The sequence below is a fragment of the Anomalospiza imberbis genome, chromosome 5 (genome assembly GCF_031753505.1).
Source record: "Anomalospiza imberbis isolate Cuckoo-Finch-1a 21T00152 chromosome 5, ASM3175350v1, whole genome shotgun sequence".
NCBI classification, from domain to species: Eukaryota; Metazoa; Chordata; class Aves; order Passeriformes; family Viduidae; genus Anomalospiza; species Anomalospiza imberbis.
Genome location: NC_089685.1, coordinates 1,151,755 through 1,169,192, shown reverse-complemented (window position 1 = coordinate 1,169,192; position 17,438 = coordinate 1,151,755). Strand labels below are relative to the sequence as shown.

Here is a 17,438-nt window from a genome sequence, read left to right as displayed (position 1 = left end):
GGACACTCGCGGGGACTTTCACGGGGGCGCCGGCGCCCCCCGAGCCCCCTCCGCGAGGTTCCGGAGGCCGTGCGGGGGTTGCGCGAGGCCATGAGCGACCCTGCGGCGCGAGCGGAACGACCGTGCGCGAGCGGAACGTTCGTGCGGGCCCGCGTTTCCCGGGCCGTGACGGGAGGCAGGGATCAAAATGGCGGCGCCCAGCGCCGGGGGAGCGGCGGCGGCGGCGGCGGGGGGGAACCGAGGGCGGCCGCCCCCCGTCACCCCCCGGCAGATCCGCGACCTCATCGACGGCGGCATCGCCACCGAGGGGCCCGGGCCCGGCGGGTGAGGGGCAGCGGCGGGGGGGGGGACTCGCCGGCACCGGGCTGGCGTCGGGGGGAGGCCCGGCCGTGTGAGGGGAGGATGAGCGCCGGGGACTCTTGAGGGAATCGGGGACCCCTCGGTGTCATTTGGGGTCCTGGGGGGGAGCTGGAGTGGGCGGGAGCGTGGCTGGAGGGGGCTGGGGGGTGCTGGGGGTGGTTACTGGGGAGAGTGAGCTGGGAGCGACTGGGGGGCGCTGGGAGCGGGCGCTGCTGGCACTGGGCGGGATGGAGAGACCCGGGGCTACTGGGAATACTGGAGGGACTCGGGGATACTGGGAATACTGGAGGGACCCGGGGCTACTGGGAATACTGGAGGGACTCGGGGATACTGGGAATACTGGAGGGACCCGGGGCTACTGGGAATACTGGAGGGACCCGGGGCTACTGGGAATACTGGAGGGACTCGGGGATACTGGGAATACTGGAGGGACTCGGGGATACTGGGAATGCTGGAGGGACTCGGGGATACTGGGAATACTGGAGGGACCCGGGGCTACTGGGAATACTGGAGGGACTCGGGGATACTGGGAATACTGGAGGGACTCGGGGCTACTGGGAATACTGGGAGCGCGAGGAGGTAGCAGTGGAAACACGTATTGGGGCACTGGGAGGGCACTGGGGGCACTGGGAGGGTACTGGGAGAGCACTGGGAGGATACTGAGGATACTGGGAGGGTACGGGGGGCACTGGGAGGGCACTGGGAGGATACTGGGGGGGCACTGGGAGGGCACTGGGGGCATTGGGAGGGCATTGGGAGGGCACTGGGGGCACTGGGAGGATATGGGGGGGCACTGGGGGCATTGGGAGGGCACTGGGGGGGCACTGGGGGCACTGGGAGGGTACTGGGAGAGCACTGGGGGCACTAGGAGGATACTGGGAGGCCATTGGGAGGGCACTGGGGGCACTGGGAGGATATGGGGGGGCATTAGGAGGGCACTGGGGGCACTGGGAGGATACTGGGAGGGCATTGGGAGGGCACTGGGGGCACTGGGAGGGTACTGGGGGCACTGGGAGGGCACTGGGGGCACTGGGAGAGCACTGGGGGGGCATTGGGAGAGCACTGGGGGGGCATTGGGAGAGCACTGGGGGCACTGGGAGGGCACTGGGGGCACTGGGAGGATACTGGGAGAGCACTGGGGGCACTGCGAGAGCACTGGGGGCACTGAGAGGATACTGGGGGGGCACTGGGAGAGCACTGGGGGGGCATTGGGAGAGCACTGGGGGCACTGGGAGGGCACTGGGGGCACTGGGAGGATACTGGGAGAGCACTGGGGGCACTGCGAGAGCACTGGGGGCACTGAGAGGATACTGGGGGGGCACTGGGAGAGCACTGGGGGGGCATTGGGAGAGCACTGGGGGGGCATTGGGAGAGCACTGGGGGGGCACTGGGAGGGCACTGGGAGGGCACTGGGGGCACTGGGAGGGTACTGGGAGAGCACTGGGGGCACTGGGAGCACTGGGAGGATACTGGGGGGGTATTGGGAGAGCACTGGGAGCACTGGGAGGATACTGGGGGGGCATTGGGAGAGCACTGGGGGGGCACTGGGGGGGCACTGGGAGGGCACTGGGAGGGCAGCCCAGGTAAGCGACCCGTGGAGTCCCCGTGGCCGGCACTGGCCACGTCCTGGTCCCCGCGGTCACACCTCAGCGGGGCGCCGGGCGTCCCTGGGCTTTCCTGGGAGGCGCTGGGGGCGTCTCAGGCGCTGAGCTTGGGCTCAGGGCAGGGAGCAGGACGTGGCAGCGGCATTCCAGGCGCAGGGTGCGGTCTTGGGAGCATCCCGGAGCGCCGTCCCCTCCTCGTCCCAGATCCCGGCTGTCAGTCACGGGGGGAGGCTCTGGAGGCAGCCCGGGAGCGTGATTTGCTGTTTTATTAGGAATGAAGTAAAGCTGGCAGTGGGGAGCTGGGGAGGATCCTTGGCAGGACCGGCCTGAGGGGTGGGGGGTTCGGAAGGGCGCTGTGCTTTGTTTTGAGTCCTGGTCCTGAAATCCAGCGTTTCCTAAAATCCAACCTTTTCCTAAATCCAGTCTTTTCCTAGAATCCAGCATTTCCTAAAATCCAGCCTTTTCCTAAAATCCAGCCTCTTCCTGAATCCAGCCTTTTCCTAAAATCCAGCATTTCCTAAAATCCAGCCTCTTCCTGAATCCAGCCTTTTCCTAAAATCCAGCCTCTTCCTGAATCCAGCCTTTTCCTAAAATCCAGCCTCTTCCTGAATCCAGCCTCTTCCTCAAATCCAGCCTTTTCCTAAAATCCAGCCTCTTCCTCAAATCCAGCCTCTTCCTCAAATCCAGCCTTTTCCTCAAATCCAGCCTTTTCCTAAAATCCAGCCTCTTCCTCAAATCCAGCCTTTTCCTCAAATCCAGCCTCTTCCTAAAATCCAGCCTCTTCCTCAAATCCAGCCTCTTCCTCAAATCCAGCCTCTTCCTGAATCCAGCCTCTTCCTCAAATCCAGCCTTTTCCTAAAATCCAGCATTTCCTAAAATCCAGCCTTTTCCTCAAATCCAGCCTCTTCCTGAATCCGACATTTCCTAAAATCCAACATTTCCTAAAATCCAACCTCTTCTTGAATCCAGCCTTTTCCTAAAATCCAGCCTTTTCCTAAAATCCAGCCTTTTCCTAAAATCCAGCATTTCCTAAAATCCAGCCTTTTCCTCAAATCCAGCCTCTTCCTGAATCCGACATTTCCTAAAATCCAACATTTCCTAAAATCCAACCTCTTCTTGAATCCAGCCTTTTCCTAAAATCCAGCCTTTTCCTCAAATCCAGCCTCTTCCTGAATCCAGCCTTTTCCTGAATCCAGCCTTTTCCTGAATCCAGCCTCTTCCTAAAATCCAACATTTCCTAAAATCCAACATTTCCTAAAATCCAACATTTCCTAAAATCCAGCCTTTTCCTAAAATCCAACATTTCCTAAAATCCAGCCTTTTCCTAAAATTCAACCTTTCCTAAAATTCAACCTTTCCCTAAAATCCAACATTTACTAAAATCCAACATTTACTAAAATCCAACATTTTCCCAAATCCAGCCTTATCCCAAAATTCAACCTTTTCCTAAAAGCCAACATTTCCCAAAATCCAACCTTTTCCTAAATCCAGCCTTATCCTAAAATCCAGCCTTTTCCTAAATCCAGTCTTTTCCTAAAATTCAACCTTTTCCTAAAAGCCAACATTTCCCAAAATCCAGCCTTTTCCTAAATCCAACCTTTTCCTAAATCCAGTCTTTTCCTAAAATCCAGCCTTATCCTAAAATCCAGCCTTTTCCTAAATCCAGTCTTTTCCTAAAATTCAACCTTTTCGTAAAACCCAACATTTCCTAAATCCAGCCTCTTCCTAAATACAATCTTTTCCTAAATCCAACCTTTTCCTGAATTCAACCTTTTCCTAAAATCCAGCCTTATCCTAAAATTCAACCTTTTCCTAAAAGCCAACATTTCCCAAAATCCAGCCTTTTCCTAAATCCAACCTTTTCCAGAATCCAGTCTTTTCCTAAAATCCAGCCTTTTCCTAAATCCAGCCTTTTCCTAAATCCAGTCTTTTCCTAAATCCAGTCTTTTCCTGAAATTCAACCTTTTCCTAAAACCCAACATTTCCTAAATCCAGCCTTTTCCTAAATACAATCTTTTCCTAAATCCAGCCTTTTCCTGAATTCAACCTTTTCCTAAAATCCAGCCTTATCCCAAAATTCAACCTTTTCCTAAAAGCCAACATTTCCCAAAATCCAGCCTTTTCCTAAATCCAACCTTTTCCAGAATCCAGTCTTTTCCTAAAATCCAGCCTTATCCTAAAATCCAGCCTTTTCCTAAATCCAGTCTTTTCCTAAAATTCAACCTTTTCCTAAAACCCAACACTTCCCAAACCCCATTTTTTCCCTAAAATGCAGCGTTTCCCAGAAGTTTTCCTTGCTGACTTTTCCTTTCAGGAAGGACACGTCGGACTGCTCGGAGCAAGCCAATGGACCTTCCCAAATGGAGGCTCTTTCCTTGGAATCTGCCAGCAGGGAAGCCTATTTCAGCAGAGTGGAAACATTCACCATATCCTTTGGGATGCTGGAAATTCCACCTTGGAATTGTGGGGGGAGATCCTGAGGGACCGTTGATCCAATTCCTGGCCTTGCAACGGGTATCCCAAAATCCCACCCTGTCCCTGAGAGCTGTCCAAACGCTCCTGGAGCTTTGGAGCTGTGGCCATTCCCTGGGGAATGCTCAGTGCCCCAGCACCCTCTAGGGAAGAGCCTTAAAATCCCGTATTTTCCTAAAATCCTATCTTTTCCTCAAATCCAGCCTCTTCCTCAAATCCAGCCTTTTCCCAAAATCCTGTCTTTTCCTCAAATCCTGCCTCTTCCCAAAATCCCGCCTCTTCCTCAAATCCTGCCTCTTCCTCAAATCCCGCCTCTTCCTCAAATCCCGCCTCTTCCTCAAATCCCTCCTTTTCCTAAACCCCTGTCTTTCCCTAAAATCCAGCCTTTGCCTAAATCAAATCTTTTCCTAAAATCCAACATTTTCCTGAAATCCAGCCTCTTCCTAAAATCTTGCCTTTTCCCTCAAATCCAGCCTCTTCCTGAAATCCAACATTTTCCCCAAATCCTGCTTCTCCCTCAAATCCCACCTTTTCCTTAAAATCCAACCTCTTCCTAAAATCCAGCTTTTTCCTAAATGCGACCTGTTCCTGAAAGCTAACCTTTTCCCGAATTCCAGCCTTTTCCTAAATCAAACCTCTTCCTAAAATCCTACCTTTTCCTGAATTCCAGCCTTTTCCTAAAATCCTGCCTTTTTCTAAATCCTGCCTTTTCCTAAAATCCAACCTTTTTCCTAAAATCTCGCCTCTTTCTCAAATCCCACCTTTTTCTGAAATCCAGCCTCTTCCCAAAATCCAACATTTTCCCAAAATCCTGCCTCTCCCTCAAATCCTGCCTTTTCCTATAATCCAACTTTTTCCTAAATCCCACCTTTTCCTACATCCAACCTCTTTCTAAAATCCAGCCTTTTTCTAAATCAAACGTCTTCCTCAAATCCTGCCTTTTCCTGAAATCCCGCTTTTCCTCAGATCCTGCCTTTTCCTCAAATCCTGCCTCTTCCTAAAATCCAACTTTTTCCTAAAACCAGCCTCTTTCTAAACCCAGCCTTTTCCTAAAATCCCGCCTCTTCCTAAACTCCCCAACCAGCATGCTCCCGCCACTCCCTGGGTTCCTGCCCTGCTCCCCACCCCATGAAAAGCCGGGAATTCTGGGCGCTGTCTCCTTTCTCCAGCCCATGAAAGGCCTGGGAATTCTGGCCCTTGTGTCCTTTCCCCAGCCCATGTAGAGCCGGGAATTCTGCGCGCTGTCTCCTTTCCCCAGCCCATGGAATTCTGGCTGTTGTCTCCTTTCCCCAGCCCATGGAATTCTGGCCGCTGTCTCCTTTCCCCAGCCCATGGAATTCTGGCCATTGTCTCCTTTCCCCAGCCCATGGAATTCTGACCATTGCGTCCTTTCCCCAGCCCATGAAAAACCTGGGAATTCTGCGCGCTGTCTCCTTTCCCCAGCCCATGAAAAGCTGGGAATTCTGGCCATTGTCTCCTTTCCCCAGCCCATGAAAAGCCAGGAATTCTGGGCGCTGTCTCCTTTCTCCAGCCCATGAAAGGCCTGGGAATTCTGGCCGTTGTGTCCTTTCCCCAGCCCATGTAGAGCCGGGAATTCTGCGCGCTGTCTCCTTTCCCCAGCCCATGGAATTCTGGCCGTTGTCTCCTTTCCCCAGCCCATGGAATTCTGGCCGTTGTCTCCTTTCCCCAGCCCATGGAATTCTGGCCGTTGTCTCCTTTCCCCAGCCCATGGAATTCTGGCTGTTGTCTCCTTTCCCCAGCCCATGCAGAGCCGGGAATTCGGCGCCTGTCTCCTTTCCCCAGCCCATGGAATTCAGCGCGCTGTCTCCTTTCCCCAGCCCATGGAATTCAGTGCGCTGTCTCCTTTCCCCAGCCCATGGAATTCTGCGCGCTGTCTCCTTTCCCCAGCCCATGGAATTCTGGCCGTTGTGTCCTTGACGGGCTCACCCGCTCAAGTGGGCGGGCAAGCCGCGCGCGCTGTCCCCGCTGGTGTGCGCCCGGTTCGGCTGGCTCAACGTGGAGTGTGACATGCTGCGGTGCTCCAGCTGCCAGGCCTACCTGTGCATGAGCCTGCAGCTCGCCTTCGACCTCAGCAACTGTGAGCAGGGATTTCGGGATTTCGGGATGCAGCGGCTTCCAGGGGCGCGGAGTTTGGGGTGTCCGGGAAAGCAGCTCAAGGCAAACGAGTGGTGTTTGTTTGGGGGGGATGGGATAATCGGTCCTGTTTTGTGTCAGGGAATTCCAGCTGGGAGAGGTCGTGGAATTGTCGGGAGTTTGGGTTGGGAGGGATCTTAAAGCTCGCCCTGTTCTGTCCTGGTGTCCAGGGAATGGTGGTTCCAAGGAATGGTGGTCTCAGGGAATGATGGTTCAGAGGAATTATGGTTTCAGGGAATGATGGTTCCGAGGAATTATGGTTTCAGGGAATGATGGTTCCAAGGTATGATGGTCCTAAGGAATGATGATCTCAGGGAATGATGGTTCCGAGGAATTACAGTTTCAGGGAATGATGGTCCCAAGGAATGATGATTCCAAGGGAATGATGGTCCTAAGGAATGCTGGTTCCAAGGAATTATGTTTTCGAGGAAGGATGGTGCCAGGAATGATGGTTCCAGGGAATGATGATCCCAGGGAGTGATGGTCCCAGGGAATGATGGAATTCTCACTGTAAAAAATGTCTTTTTTCCATTGGGATGAACCTCCCCAGCACACTCCGTCCCCACTGCTCCTTGTCCTCTCCATGGAAAGGAGACCCTCCATCCTCTTTGCACCCATCCTTAAGGACTGGAAAACCCCAGAGAGGTTCCAAACCTCAAACCAGACCAAAGGGGATTATCCAAAAACGTCTGAAACACTTCCAGGCGTGGGGCACTGATCATCTCTTGGAATATTCCAGAGCTGGATCATCTTGGTAGAGAAATAGTTCCTAATGTTGAGCCTGAGCCTCCCCTGGGGCAGATTTGAGCCATTCCCATGCTGGAATTCCATGCCAGTCTTGCCACAGTATTCCAGGGAGAAGAGCTCAGCACTTCCCTCCTCTAGAAGGTGCAGAGTTCAGCCCTCATCCTCCTTTTCTCCAAACAATCCCAAGGCTCTCAGCCTCTTTCCAGGTTTTCCAGCCATTTCTCCAGCCTCGTTGCCCTCTGGATGCCTTTAAGGATCTGAAAACCCTTTTAGAACTTCTCTTTTCTTTCCCAATTCCTGGATCTGCTTTCCTGATCCTCCACTGAATTTTTCCAGCGTGGAAAAATTGCTTGGTGGTTGCTGCTCACCAAGGCCATTCAGGCAGAAATTGCATTGTGAGATTTAATTAATAAACTCCTTATTATCCCACAAGGAAGTGTCATCCCCACTCCTCTATTTTCCTGGCTTCAAGTCCCCTGGAAGTGGACAGGGAGCACATTCCTGCTGCCTGCCAGGTGCTGCCATGTGGGAATACTGAGCCTTCCCTTTTGGGTCACTCAATATCAACATTCCCTATTTATTCAGATTATCTCTGTTAAATAAACCTTGGCCTAATTATTCCACTGGAAATCATGGGGTTAGAAAAATCTAAAATAATCAAAGATTGGGAAGAAGGCATCCAAAATCAAATTGAAAAAGGAATTATTTGATTCTGAAAGCATAAGTGAAATTAAATGTCAGATCTTTTTTTTTTTGGTTTTTGGGAAGTTTGATTTCCAGACATGGCTGGGATTTGGCTCCTACAGCTGGGGTGGAGGGATCAGCTCAGCTAGGGATTGGCAGCATCCCAGGAGGAAAAACTGGCAGGATCCAGCAGGTTTTGTGCCCGTGGTTGGCTTGGGCTGTTTTTCCTCAGGTTCCCCTGTGCCTGTGCTGGGAATGGGAGGGATTTTGGCTGTGGGCAGGTGGAGCTGCTGAGGTGACATTTGCTGTTCTGGGGCTGCCTGAGGGAGCCTGGAATTCCTCTCGGTGGGAAGAGGGGGGAAGTCTGATGTTGGAATCCTGGATGTGCTGAAAGGCACAGGAAGTTTTAAAATTCTCAGCATCCAGGATTCCAACAGTCTGAGGTTGTGTTCCCGCAGTCTTCAGGCTGTGCAGCCTCCAGCCTCAGGCAGCATCCTGGGAAATCCTGGGAAAGCATCCCAGGGAAACTCTGCCACCCTGGTGGCGTCCTCTCCTGGCTTGGTGTTCCTGGCCGTTCCCTGAGGAGGTGGCTGTGCAGGGAAGTATCCCTGAGTTTTTTCCTGCAGACAAGGAGCGCTGTGAGGAGCTCAGGAAGGCCCTGAGCACTGCCCACGAGAAGTTCTGCTTCTGGCCAGACAGCCCCTGCCCAGGTGGGTGCCTCAGATTCCTGCATTGTTCCCATTTTTTCCCCCTTTCCATTGTTATTCCTGTCATCACACTCTCCTTCTCCCTGTGGGAATGGTGGAATACAACAGGAAAGCAACATCCCTGAGCAGCCTCAGCAAATAAAAGCCCCAGGGCTGTATCCAGCTTTTCCTGACCTTTGGGTGCCTCTGGAGCAGTTAAAACGGTTTTGGGGTGTACCTGGGAGGGGACAGGGGAGGTTGGGTGTCATGGAATGCTCAGAGAGGGATAGATCCAGTCTTGGGAGCTGTGCTGCTTGGGAATGCTGTGAAGGGAGAAGGCTGTGCTGAGCTTGTCCTTTAAAAGCCAGAAAAACAAAAGTGGAATTGTTGGGGTTGGAAAGGACCCCAAAGCCCCTCCAGTGCCACCCCTGCCATGGCAGGGACACCTCCCACTGTCCCAGGCTGCTCCAGCCCCATCCAGCCTGGCCTTGGACATTCCAGGGATCCAGGGGCAGCCCCAGCTGCTCTGGCAATTCCAGCCCAGCCAGGAATTCCTAAATCCCAATGTCCCACCTAAACTTTTCCTCCTTCGGCTTAAGGTCATTCCCTCTTATCCTGTCACTGCATTTACGTGGAGGCCCTGGCTGGGCTCGTGTCCTCCCTTTCCCTGTGGGATTAGGAAGGGTTGGGAATGCTGAGCGCAGCTTCTGCTCTCCCCAGATCGATTTGCCAAGCTGCTGGTGGACGAGCCCAGAGTCCTTCTCCAGGACTTCCTGGATCGCTTCCAGAGCCTGTGTCAGCTGGAGCTGCAGCTGCCCTCCCTCAAACCAGAAGACCTGAAAAACATGGTGAGGTCCCTCCTGCTCCCAAAATCTGCAGCATTCCAGGTTCCAGGGACGAGCCTGGGCCCACCCAAAATCAGGAATTTCAGCCTGTGTGTGTGTGAGGGATCTGCTCCCACCTTGTTTTTTCCCTTGGACATTCCCCATGTGGTGGTTCCACCATGGAAACATGTAAAGAGGAGTTTGGAATGGCTCATCAGCTGGGAAGTGTGTCTGGTCACCGCTGTGGACCTTTCCCAGTGTCCAGGCTGCTCTGTGGTGCCTGGGAGAGGGGATTTGGGATCCCACAGACTCCTTTGGGAGCTCTCCTTGGCAGCTCCATGAGAAGGGGCAGCCCACGGATCCCTCCTTTAGCTGGGACGTCTGGAGACAGGAATCTGGGATGCCAGGGGATGCCACCCTGAACCTGAGGTGTGGGCAGAGACCTGGGAAGGTGAAGGAGCCCGAGGAGGCTCTGCAGGCAGGAGGGAAAGGCAGGAAAAGCCAGGAACAAGTGTGGAATTGTCACCCTGCAGGAACCTGTCCTGGCCCTGCTCTGCTGCAGCCAAGTCTGGCTCGTTGGACACTCCTTTGGCAGGGAGCAGATGGCTCTGGGCAGGCAGGAGCTGTGTGGGATCCAGGGAATCTTCATCCATTCAGCACAACCACAGGGGTGTTTTAGGGCTGGCTGAGCTCGGAAAGCACCGGAGACTCCCAAAGCCACGGCAGGAACGGGATCTGCTCCGCTGCTCGGGGGAGCAGATGGTGCCTGGGCAGATCTCATGGAATGGGGAGCCAGAGGCAAGGAGGATTGCTGAGTGGCTTCTCCCTGTTAACCAGAGCTGGGGGTGATGCACAATGCAATTCCAGGGGGTGGAAAAAGGGATTTTTCTCCATGTGGGACAGGATTTGGGAGTAAAACCAGCGCATTTTATCCCGGTGCTCTGCAGTCCCTGACAGAGGAAAGGATCACTCGGCTCCTCCAGCTCATCGGGGAGGAGCTGGAGCACAAAGGAGCAGAGGGAGAGAAGCCTCCTGGGAAGTCTTCCACAGAAATCCTGCAGGTGCACGTTCCTGCCTGCATCCTGGCGCTGTGCGGCTGGACCTGCAGGTGGGCAGGGCTGCAGGGATGGGCCTGGAATGTCCCTCACGCTCCGGGCTTGCCATGAAAGCTCTTGGAGGCTGGAGGGATGTGGAATGTTCCTCCCGTGGAATGTTCAGTATCCCTTTTTTTCACTATTTTCCCTCTTTTTCACCATGCTTCTGCCTACCTGATTTTATTATCCCATTTTCTCTCTTTTTCACTACTCCCCTGTTTCCTTTGTTGTCACTGTTTTCCAATTCTCCCTTTTTTTCACTAGCATCCTGCTTCCCTTATTTAACCATTTTCCCACTTTTCCACTACATTCCTGCTTCCCTTATTTTACCACTTTTCCCCCTCTTTTTCACTAGGATCCTGCTTCCTTTTTTAAACTATTTTCACACTTTTCCACTACATTTCTCGCTTCCCTTATTTTACCACTTTTTTCCCCCCTCTGTTCCTGCTTCCTGGCAAGGCTAAACACAACTTCAAAGTTTAAATCAACGTCATAGATGGGATTTAATGGACTTATTTCCCTGACTTTTCCAAGCCCAGGCTTATCCCTGACCACCTCTCCTGACTTTCCCCAACCCTGGAAGTGTCCAAGGCTGGGTTGGACGGGGCTTGGAGCAGCCTGGGATAGAGGGAAGTGTCCCTGCCCATGAGGGGTTGGAATGAGATGATCTTTAAGATCCGTTTCAACCCATTCTGTGATCCCATGGGGATCCCATGGGGATCCCATGGGGATCCCATGGGGACTTCGTGAGGATCCCATGAGGATCCCATGTGGATCCCATGGGGACTTCGTGAGGATCCCGTGGGGATTCCGTGAGGATCCCATGGGGATTCCATGTGGATCCCATGGGGACTTCATGAGGATCCCATGGGGATTCCGTGAGGATCCCATGGGGATTCCATGGGGATCCCATGAGGACTTCATGAGGAACCCGTGGGGATTCCATGATGATTCTGTGGGGATCCCATGAGGATTCCATGAGGATCCCGTGATGACTTCGTGAGGATTCCATGGGATTCCATAGGGATCCCATGAGGATCCCATGGGGACTTTGTGAGGATCCCATGAGGATCCCATGGGGACTCCATGGGGATCCCATGGGGATTCCATGAGGATCCCATGGGGATTCCATGAGGATTCTATGGGGATCCCATGAGGATCCCATGGGGACTTCATGAGGATCCCATGGGGATTCTGTGAGGATCCCATGGGGATCCCATGAGGACTCCATGAGGATTCTATGGGGATCCCATGAGGACTCCATGAGGATCCCATGGGGACTTCATGAGGATTCCATGAGGATCCCATGAGGACTTCACGAGGACCCCATGGGGATTCCATGAGGATTCTGTGGGGATCCCATGAGGATTCCATGAGGATCCCTTGATGACTTCGTGAGGATTCCATGGGGATTCCATAGGGATCCCATGAGGATCCCATGGGGATCCCATGGGGATTCCATGAGGATTCTATGGGGATTCCATGAGGATCCCATGGGGATCCCATGGGGACTTCATGGGGATCCCATGAGGATCCCATGACTCGGCTCTGTCCCTGCAGTGCTGCCTCGGGCTCCATGAACCTCTCGGTGATCACCTGCTCCCGCTGCATGAGGAAGGTGGGGCTGTGGGGCTTCCACCAGCTGGAATCTGCTGCGGCCGCAGAGCCGGATTCCTGCGGCTCCAGCAGCACCACCCCGGCTGCTCCCGAGCGCTTCCCGGCCCTTCCCACATCCCCACGCAGGATGCTGACACGGAGCCAGGATCCAGCATCCGAGCAGGTACATCTGCCATCTCAAGGGACACTTGGCCAGCTCCAGGTGCTCCAAGTCCCTCATCCACATCCAGTGGACGCACCTGTGGGGCGGGAAGGGCTCCTGTGGGATGGCTGAGGAGGGTTGGAGCCGGACAAGGCCCCCTTGGTGAGCAGAGGAGCTCCATTAATCCCGTTTTTCCCCCCAGCAGCACGAGAAGAGCCCATCCCCAGCTGTGTCCCGCCCACGGGGTTGGGATTCTCCCAGCTCCATGGACAGGGGCGAGTTGGATGCGACCAGCCCCACTCTGAGGAGCCGCCCCGTGACCCGGAGCATGGGGCAGGGGGACAACATGGAAGTGCCATCCAGTCCCGCCCGCAGGGCCAAGCGGGCACGGCTCTGCTCTTCCAGCAGCTCGGTGAGTGATCTGGGCAGGGTGATCCTGATCCAGGCATTTGGTGTTGTCCCTGTAGCCGGGTTTGGGCACAAAGAGGGTTTCTTGGAGTCTAAACCATCCCACTGTTGTGTCCCTTCTCTGTCACCTCCTCGCTTCCCAGGACACTTCCTTGAGGAGCTTCTTTCACCCCAGCTCTCAGCACCGTGATTGGTGTCCCTGGGTCACCACTGGGGAGGGAGAGGAATCCCTGGAAGATGCTGCATCCCAGACAGAGAAGGAGCCTGGGAAGGCTGAGCCAGGCTGGGAAGTGGTGCTGAAGAGGCTCCTTGGCATCCAAAAATGTGACACAGTGCCCGAAACGGAGCCAGTGGTGAGCCTGGGGCATCCCAACTTGTCTAGGCAGCAAAAATTTGGGATGGGTGGGCTTTGTTTGGGATCAGGACAAGGACCAAGCTGCAGAGCTGCTGGCATTCCCACAGCCAGGCTCCATCCAAGGCTGGGCTGTGCTGGAGCTGCTCGAGGGCTGCTATAAATAACAGTGCTGCTCAAGATCCGGTTTCATTCCCTGTGCCCAGAGCTCCTCTCTGCAGCCATCCCAATTCCTGGCTCCAGGCTCTTGGGTTGCCAGGTTTGCCGAGGCCACAACTCCCTCCCCGTGTGGCTGTGGAGCAGCTGCTGCCTCCCTGGCTCTCGTTATCCACTTGGATTCCTCCTGCCAGCTCCTTCCTGCTTCGCTCGGAGCTCAGGGGAGCGGTGGAGCATTCCCCCTTCAGGATTTGTCCTGGGGGTTTCGTGTGATCTGTGTCCCCAGAAGGTCCCTTCTAGTGGAAGGTGTCCCTGCCCACGGCAGATGGTTGGAACTGGGTGATCTTTAAGGTCCCTTCCAACCCAAACCATTCCATGATTCCATGATTCTGCCATGTGCCAGGAAAGCTCCAGATGGTCCAGTGGGACCAGTCACAAGTCAGAGGCACCAGACCTAACTGGAGCAGGGGATGGTTGAAGTCCCTTCCTGCTTTTTGGGGTCCCTTCCTGCTTTATGGAGTCCCTTCCTGCTGTCTGGGGTCTGTTCCTGCTTTTTGGGATTCCTTCCTGCCTTTTGGGCTTCTTTCCTGCTTTTTAGGGTCCCTTCCTGCTTTTAGGAGTCCCTTCCTGCTTTTTGGGATTCTTTCCTGCTTTTTGGAGTCCCTTTCTGCTTTTTGGGATTCTTTCCTGCTTTTTAGGGTCCCTTCCTGCTTTTTGGGGTCCCTTCCTGCTTCTTGCTTGTAGTCTCCTTGTTCCCTCCTCCAGCTGGCAAATTGGGATCATGAAAATAAGGACCAAACTGCTGTCCTGGCAGCCAGCTGGGATATTTTGGATTTGGTTTTTTTTGCAGCAGTTTCTCCTCGTGCCCTTTGCCAGTGGCAGTTGCAGGTCCTGCTCCAGTGCCTTGACCTGTGGCTGTTGCTTTGTTCCCATCTTTTCCAGAGTCTCTCGGAGAAGTCCTGCAAGGTGTTCCGCATTTTCCGGCAGTGGGAGAGCATGAATTCCTCCTGAGCGGGCCGCTGCCCCTGGAAAGCAGCACGGGGCACGGTGAGAGATCCAAAGCTCTGCGTGCTTCCTGCGGCAGCTCCGTGCCCCGGGAAGGGGACCCGGGGAAGCTCCGTGCCAAACGGAGCCCCGGCCGCGCTGGGATCCCCCTTCCCCAGCCGCCTTGCTGAAGCCCCTGCCTTGACAACCTGCTGCTGTGTCCCTCCCTCCGGACAGCCCTGCCCGGAGCCGGGATGTGCTGGGGGTGACAAGGGGACGCTGTCGCCTCCCCAGGTGGCCGGCGGCGCACGGAAGCGACGCCAGGTGGGAATAAACATTTCATTTTTGTTGTTTTTTTCTTTTTCCTTCCTGCTGGCGTGGTGTTTTCCCCCAGGGCAGGAGGAGCTCTGGACCTGGTGTGGCTCCTGCATCCCTCAGGATTCTTGCCCTTATGGGATCAACATCCCGCTGCCTCCCTGTTTCCCACTCCACATTTTGTTGTCTCCTTTGCCTGTTGTGGGCGTTTTTCCATTGCCTCAATCCCTGTCCCTCTGCTGATGGCCAGTTTGGGGTGACAAATCCCTCTGGGTGGAAGGTGGGATTCCCAAAACCTGGGAAGAGGTGAGTTTCCATGCCTTGGGCTGCTGGGAAGGGAATGGTGTCATCCCCATCCTTGAGGATATTGGGGAAAGGGCTTTGGGAAGGGCTGGCATTCCACAGACAGCCTGGCACAGTTGGATCTCCTCCCTCCAGGTCTGTGGATGTGGGTGGAGGCACAGGGGTATGTCATTCCTCTTTTTTTTTGGTTTTTTTTTTTTGGAAAGGATCCTCTGCCTCCATTTCCCCAGCCCCATCTCTGAGGTTTCATCTGTCTCATGCCTTTGGATGGATTTTGGGATTCTGGCTGCCTTGGTCAGGGCTGATCTTAGCTCTCCCTGAACCCCAAAATTTGGGGGTGCACCTGCCCACCTGGGGGCTTCTCCTGGGACCCGCCGTCTTGGGCAGGAATCCCATGGGAAGCAGCAGGGCCTGAATTTGGGTGGCTTCCCTTCCTTTCCCGAATTACAGGGCCCTAACGAGGGGCTGCTGCACCCCATGGCCCTGCTGGGCTGGGAGTTGGGGTGGGAATGGGGATACCCCCAATGCAGAGGGACGAGGATGGGCTGGGATGGGCCGGGAAGAGCCCCTTTTCCAGCTGCCTGCACCTACAGATCCCCCATCCCCAAGAGCCCCCCATGCTTTCCCCATTCCTTACATCTCCCTGGAATTCTGGTCTCCCCATTTCCAATGGTCTCCAGCAGGTCCCTGTGGCTCCCTCTATTCCCTACGTTCCCTATCCATGGATTCTCCTGGCTCCCCCCGCCACTCCCGATCAGGGAACCACCCCACAAATCATGGGATGCACCCAATCCAGGGAGGATGATACTCCCATCCCAGGGTGGGAAAGCCCAGCCACGACCCCTCCATCCCAGTTTCCAGACCGAGGAGTGCTCACAGGATCCCCAGAATTCCCTCTGCACCCACATTCCAAGGTTTGGGTGCTGTAAGAGCGGCATCGAGGTATTCCAAAAAAGGAACAGGGTGCTGTTGTAGTCCCTTGATATCCTGGAATAATCCCTGGTGTTTCACAGATGGATTAGAGGCATTCCAAGAAGTTATGGTAAAATCCTTGTTCTCCCAGTCGCTTGGAACCAGTCAGGGAATATTGTGGCCTGGGAAATGCAGGATCCTCTATCCCAAGTTTTCCAGCTGCTCTGCTCAAATAGAGCCCTGTTCCCCTGCCAGATCCCCCCTGAACTGCGGCGTGTGGATTTGAGTCCCCTCAGGTGGTGTCACACTCGGGGCATGTTGGGGCATTAAATGGAGGAGCTTTTTGGGAATCTTTGGCTGTGTCTCCTCCCCGCAGCGGGAGGAAGCACCGGGGCAGATTTATGGGATGATGCCGGGGTCAGGAATGTGGGGTGTGGAGGTTCCACACCGGAATCCCATCAGCTTGGGAGACACCCATTGGTGCTGTCATCATGCGGGTGGGTAAACTGAGGCACCGGGAAATGCTTTGCCGGTGTCACAGCGGAAATCCGGAATGGTGACTCCTGCTCTGGGGCCTGGCCAGCTGCCGCATTCCCGCTGGGATTGAACGGGATTGCCTTGGGCAAACTCCATATTCTGTGGGGTGGTTCCCGGATCCTGGTGGGGACAGAAAACAGGGGAATAAGGGGGCATCAGAATCCGTGGGGAACAAGGGAGATACTGGGAATAGGGGGAGCTGTGGGGAATTGTGGAAAAACAGTGGAAATGGGGGAGCCATGGGGAATTGCACGGCCCTGACAGCGGTGCGCCCCATAGTTTAGGACGTGGTTCCCTGGCTGTGGTGGGAACGGGCGAAAGGAAAATGGGGGAACAACAGGAGCGCTAGAATCCATGGGGAACGGGGGAGACACAGGGAATACGGGGAGCCGTGGGGAATTGCGGGAAACGTCGGAAAGGCAGGAACTGGAGCTTGCGGCCGCAGCGGGGCCTCGAACCCGCGGCCCCGCCACCATTCCCCCTCCACCTTCCCCCCCCCCCCAGAACTACAACTCCCGGCGTGCCTCGGGGCCGGCGGAGCGTTGAGGGCGCGGCCAATGGTGGCGCCGCGGGGCGGTGACGTCACAGCGGGTGACGTCAGGGGTCCAGAGAGAGGCTGGGGCAGAGGCGGCCGGAGCGGCTGGGGGAGCGCGAGCGGCGCTGGGGGGGGGGGGTGGCCCTGTCGGCGACAGGAGCGGCGACAGCGGCGACAGCGACAGCGACAGCGGCGACAGCGACAGCGGCGACAGCGACAGCGGGTCCCGGCGCCTCGCGGCCCGGCGCTTCCCCGCTCCCCTCGGCGCCGGGCGGCCCCGGCCCGCGGCGGCGGCGGCGCTGACAGCCCGCCCGGAGCCCCGGGGGCGGCCGCGGCCACCATGTCGTCCCCCAGCCCGGGCAAGAGGCGGATGGACACCGACGTGGTCAAGCTGTATCCTTGCCGTGCCCCCTTCTCCGGGCCCACGGGGGAGGAGGATTTCCCCCCCCACCCCACCCCATCCCCCACGGCCGGGCCTGCAGGGGGGTTGGGAGGGCCGGGGCCACCGGGCACGCCCGCGGGGGTCGCCCCCCAAAGCCCCCCAGTCGCACC

At 55.6% G+C, this 17,438-nt stretch overlaps 2 protein-coding genes across 2 annotated transcripts in view; both read left to right on the top strand.

Moving 5' to 3' along the window:
• The first annotated feature begins 94 nt into the window (after window positions 1-94).
• On the top strand, window positions 95-14,400 carry ZC3HC1 (zinc finger C3HC-type containing 1). The gene is made up of 10 exons (XM_068189338.1): window positions 95-324; window positions 4,279-4,390; window positions 6,384-6,534; window positions 8,648-8,731; window positions 9,428-9,555; window positions 10,479-10,639; window positions 12,186-12,405; window positions 12,590-12,796; window positions 12,936-13,145; window positions 14,243-14,400. Exons 1-10 carry the CDS (start codon window positions 188-190, stop codon window positions 14,309-14,311), a joined length of 1,479 nt encoding a protein of 492 aa, XP_068045439.1. The 5' UTR covers window positions 95-187; the 3' UTR covers window positions 14,312-14,400.
• Window positions 14,401-17,038: 2,638 nt separating this feature from the next.
• Window positions 17,039-17,438, top strand: part of UBE2H (ubiquitin conjugating enzyme E2 H) — a 44,193-nt gene continuing 43,793 nt past the window's right edge. Inside the window, exon 1 of the mRNA XM_068189329.1 lies at window positions 17,039-17,279. Coding sequence (XP_068045430.1) covers window positions 17,227-17,279 — 53 coding nt within the window. The 5' untranslated portion in view covers window positions 17,039-17,226. The remainder of the gene's footprint in view (window positions 17,280-17,438) is intronic.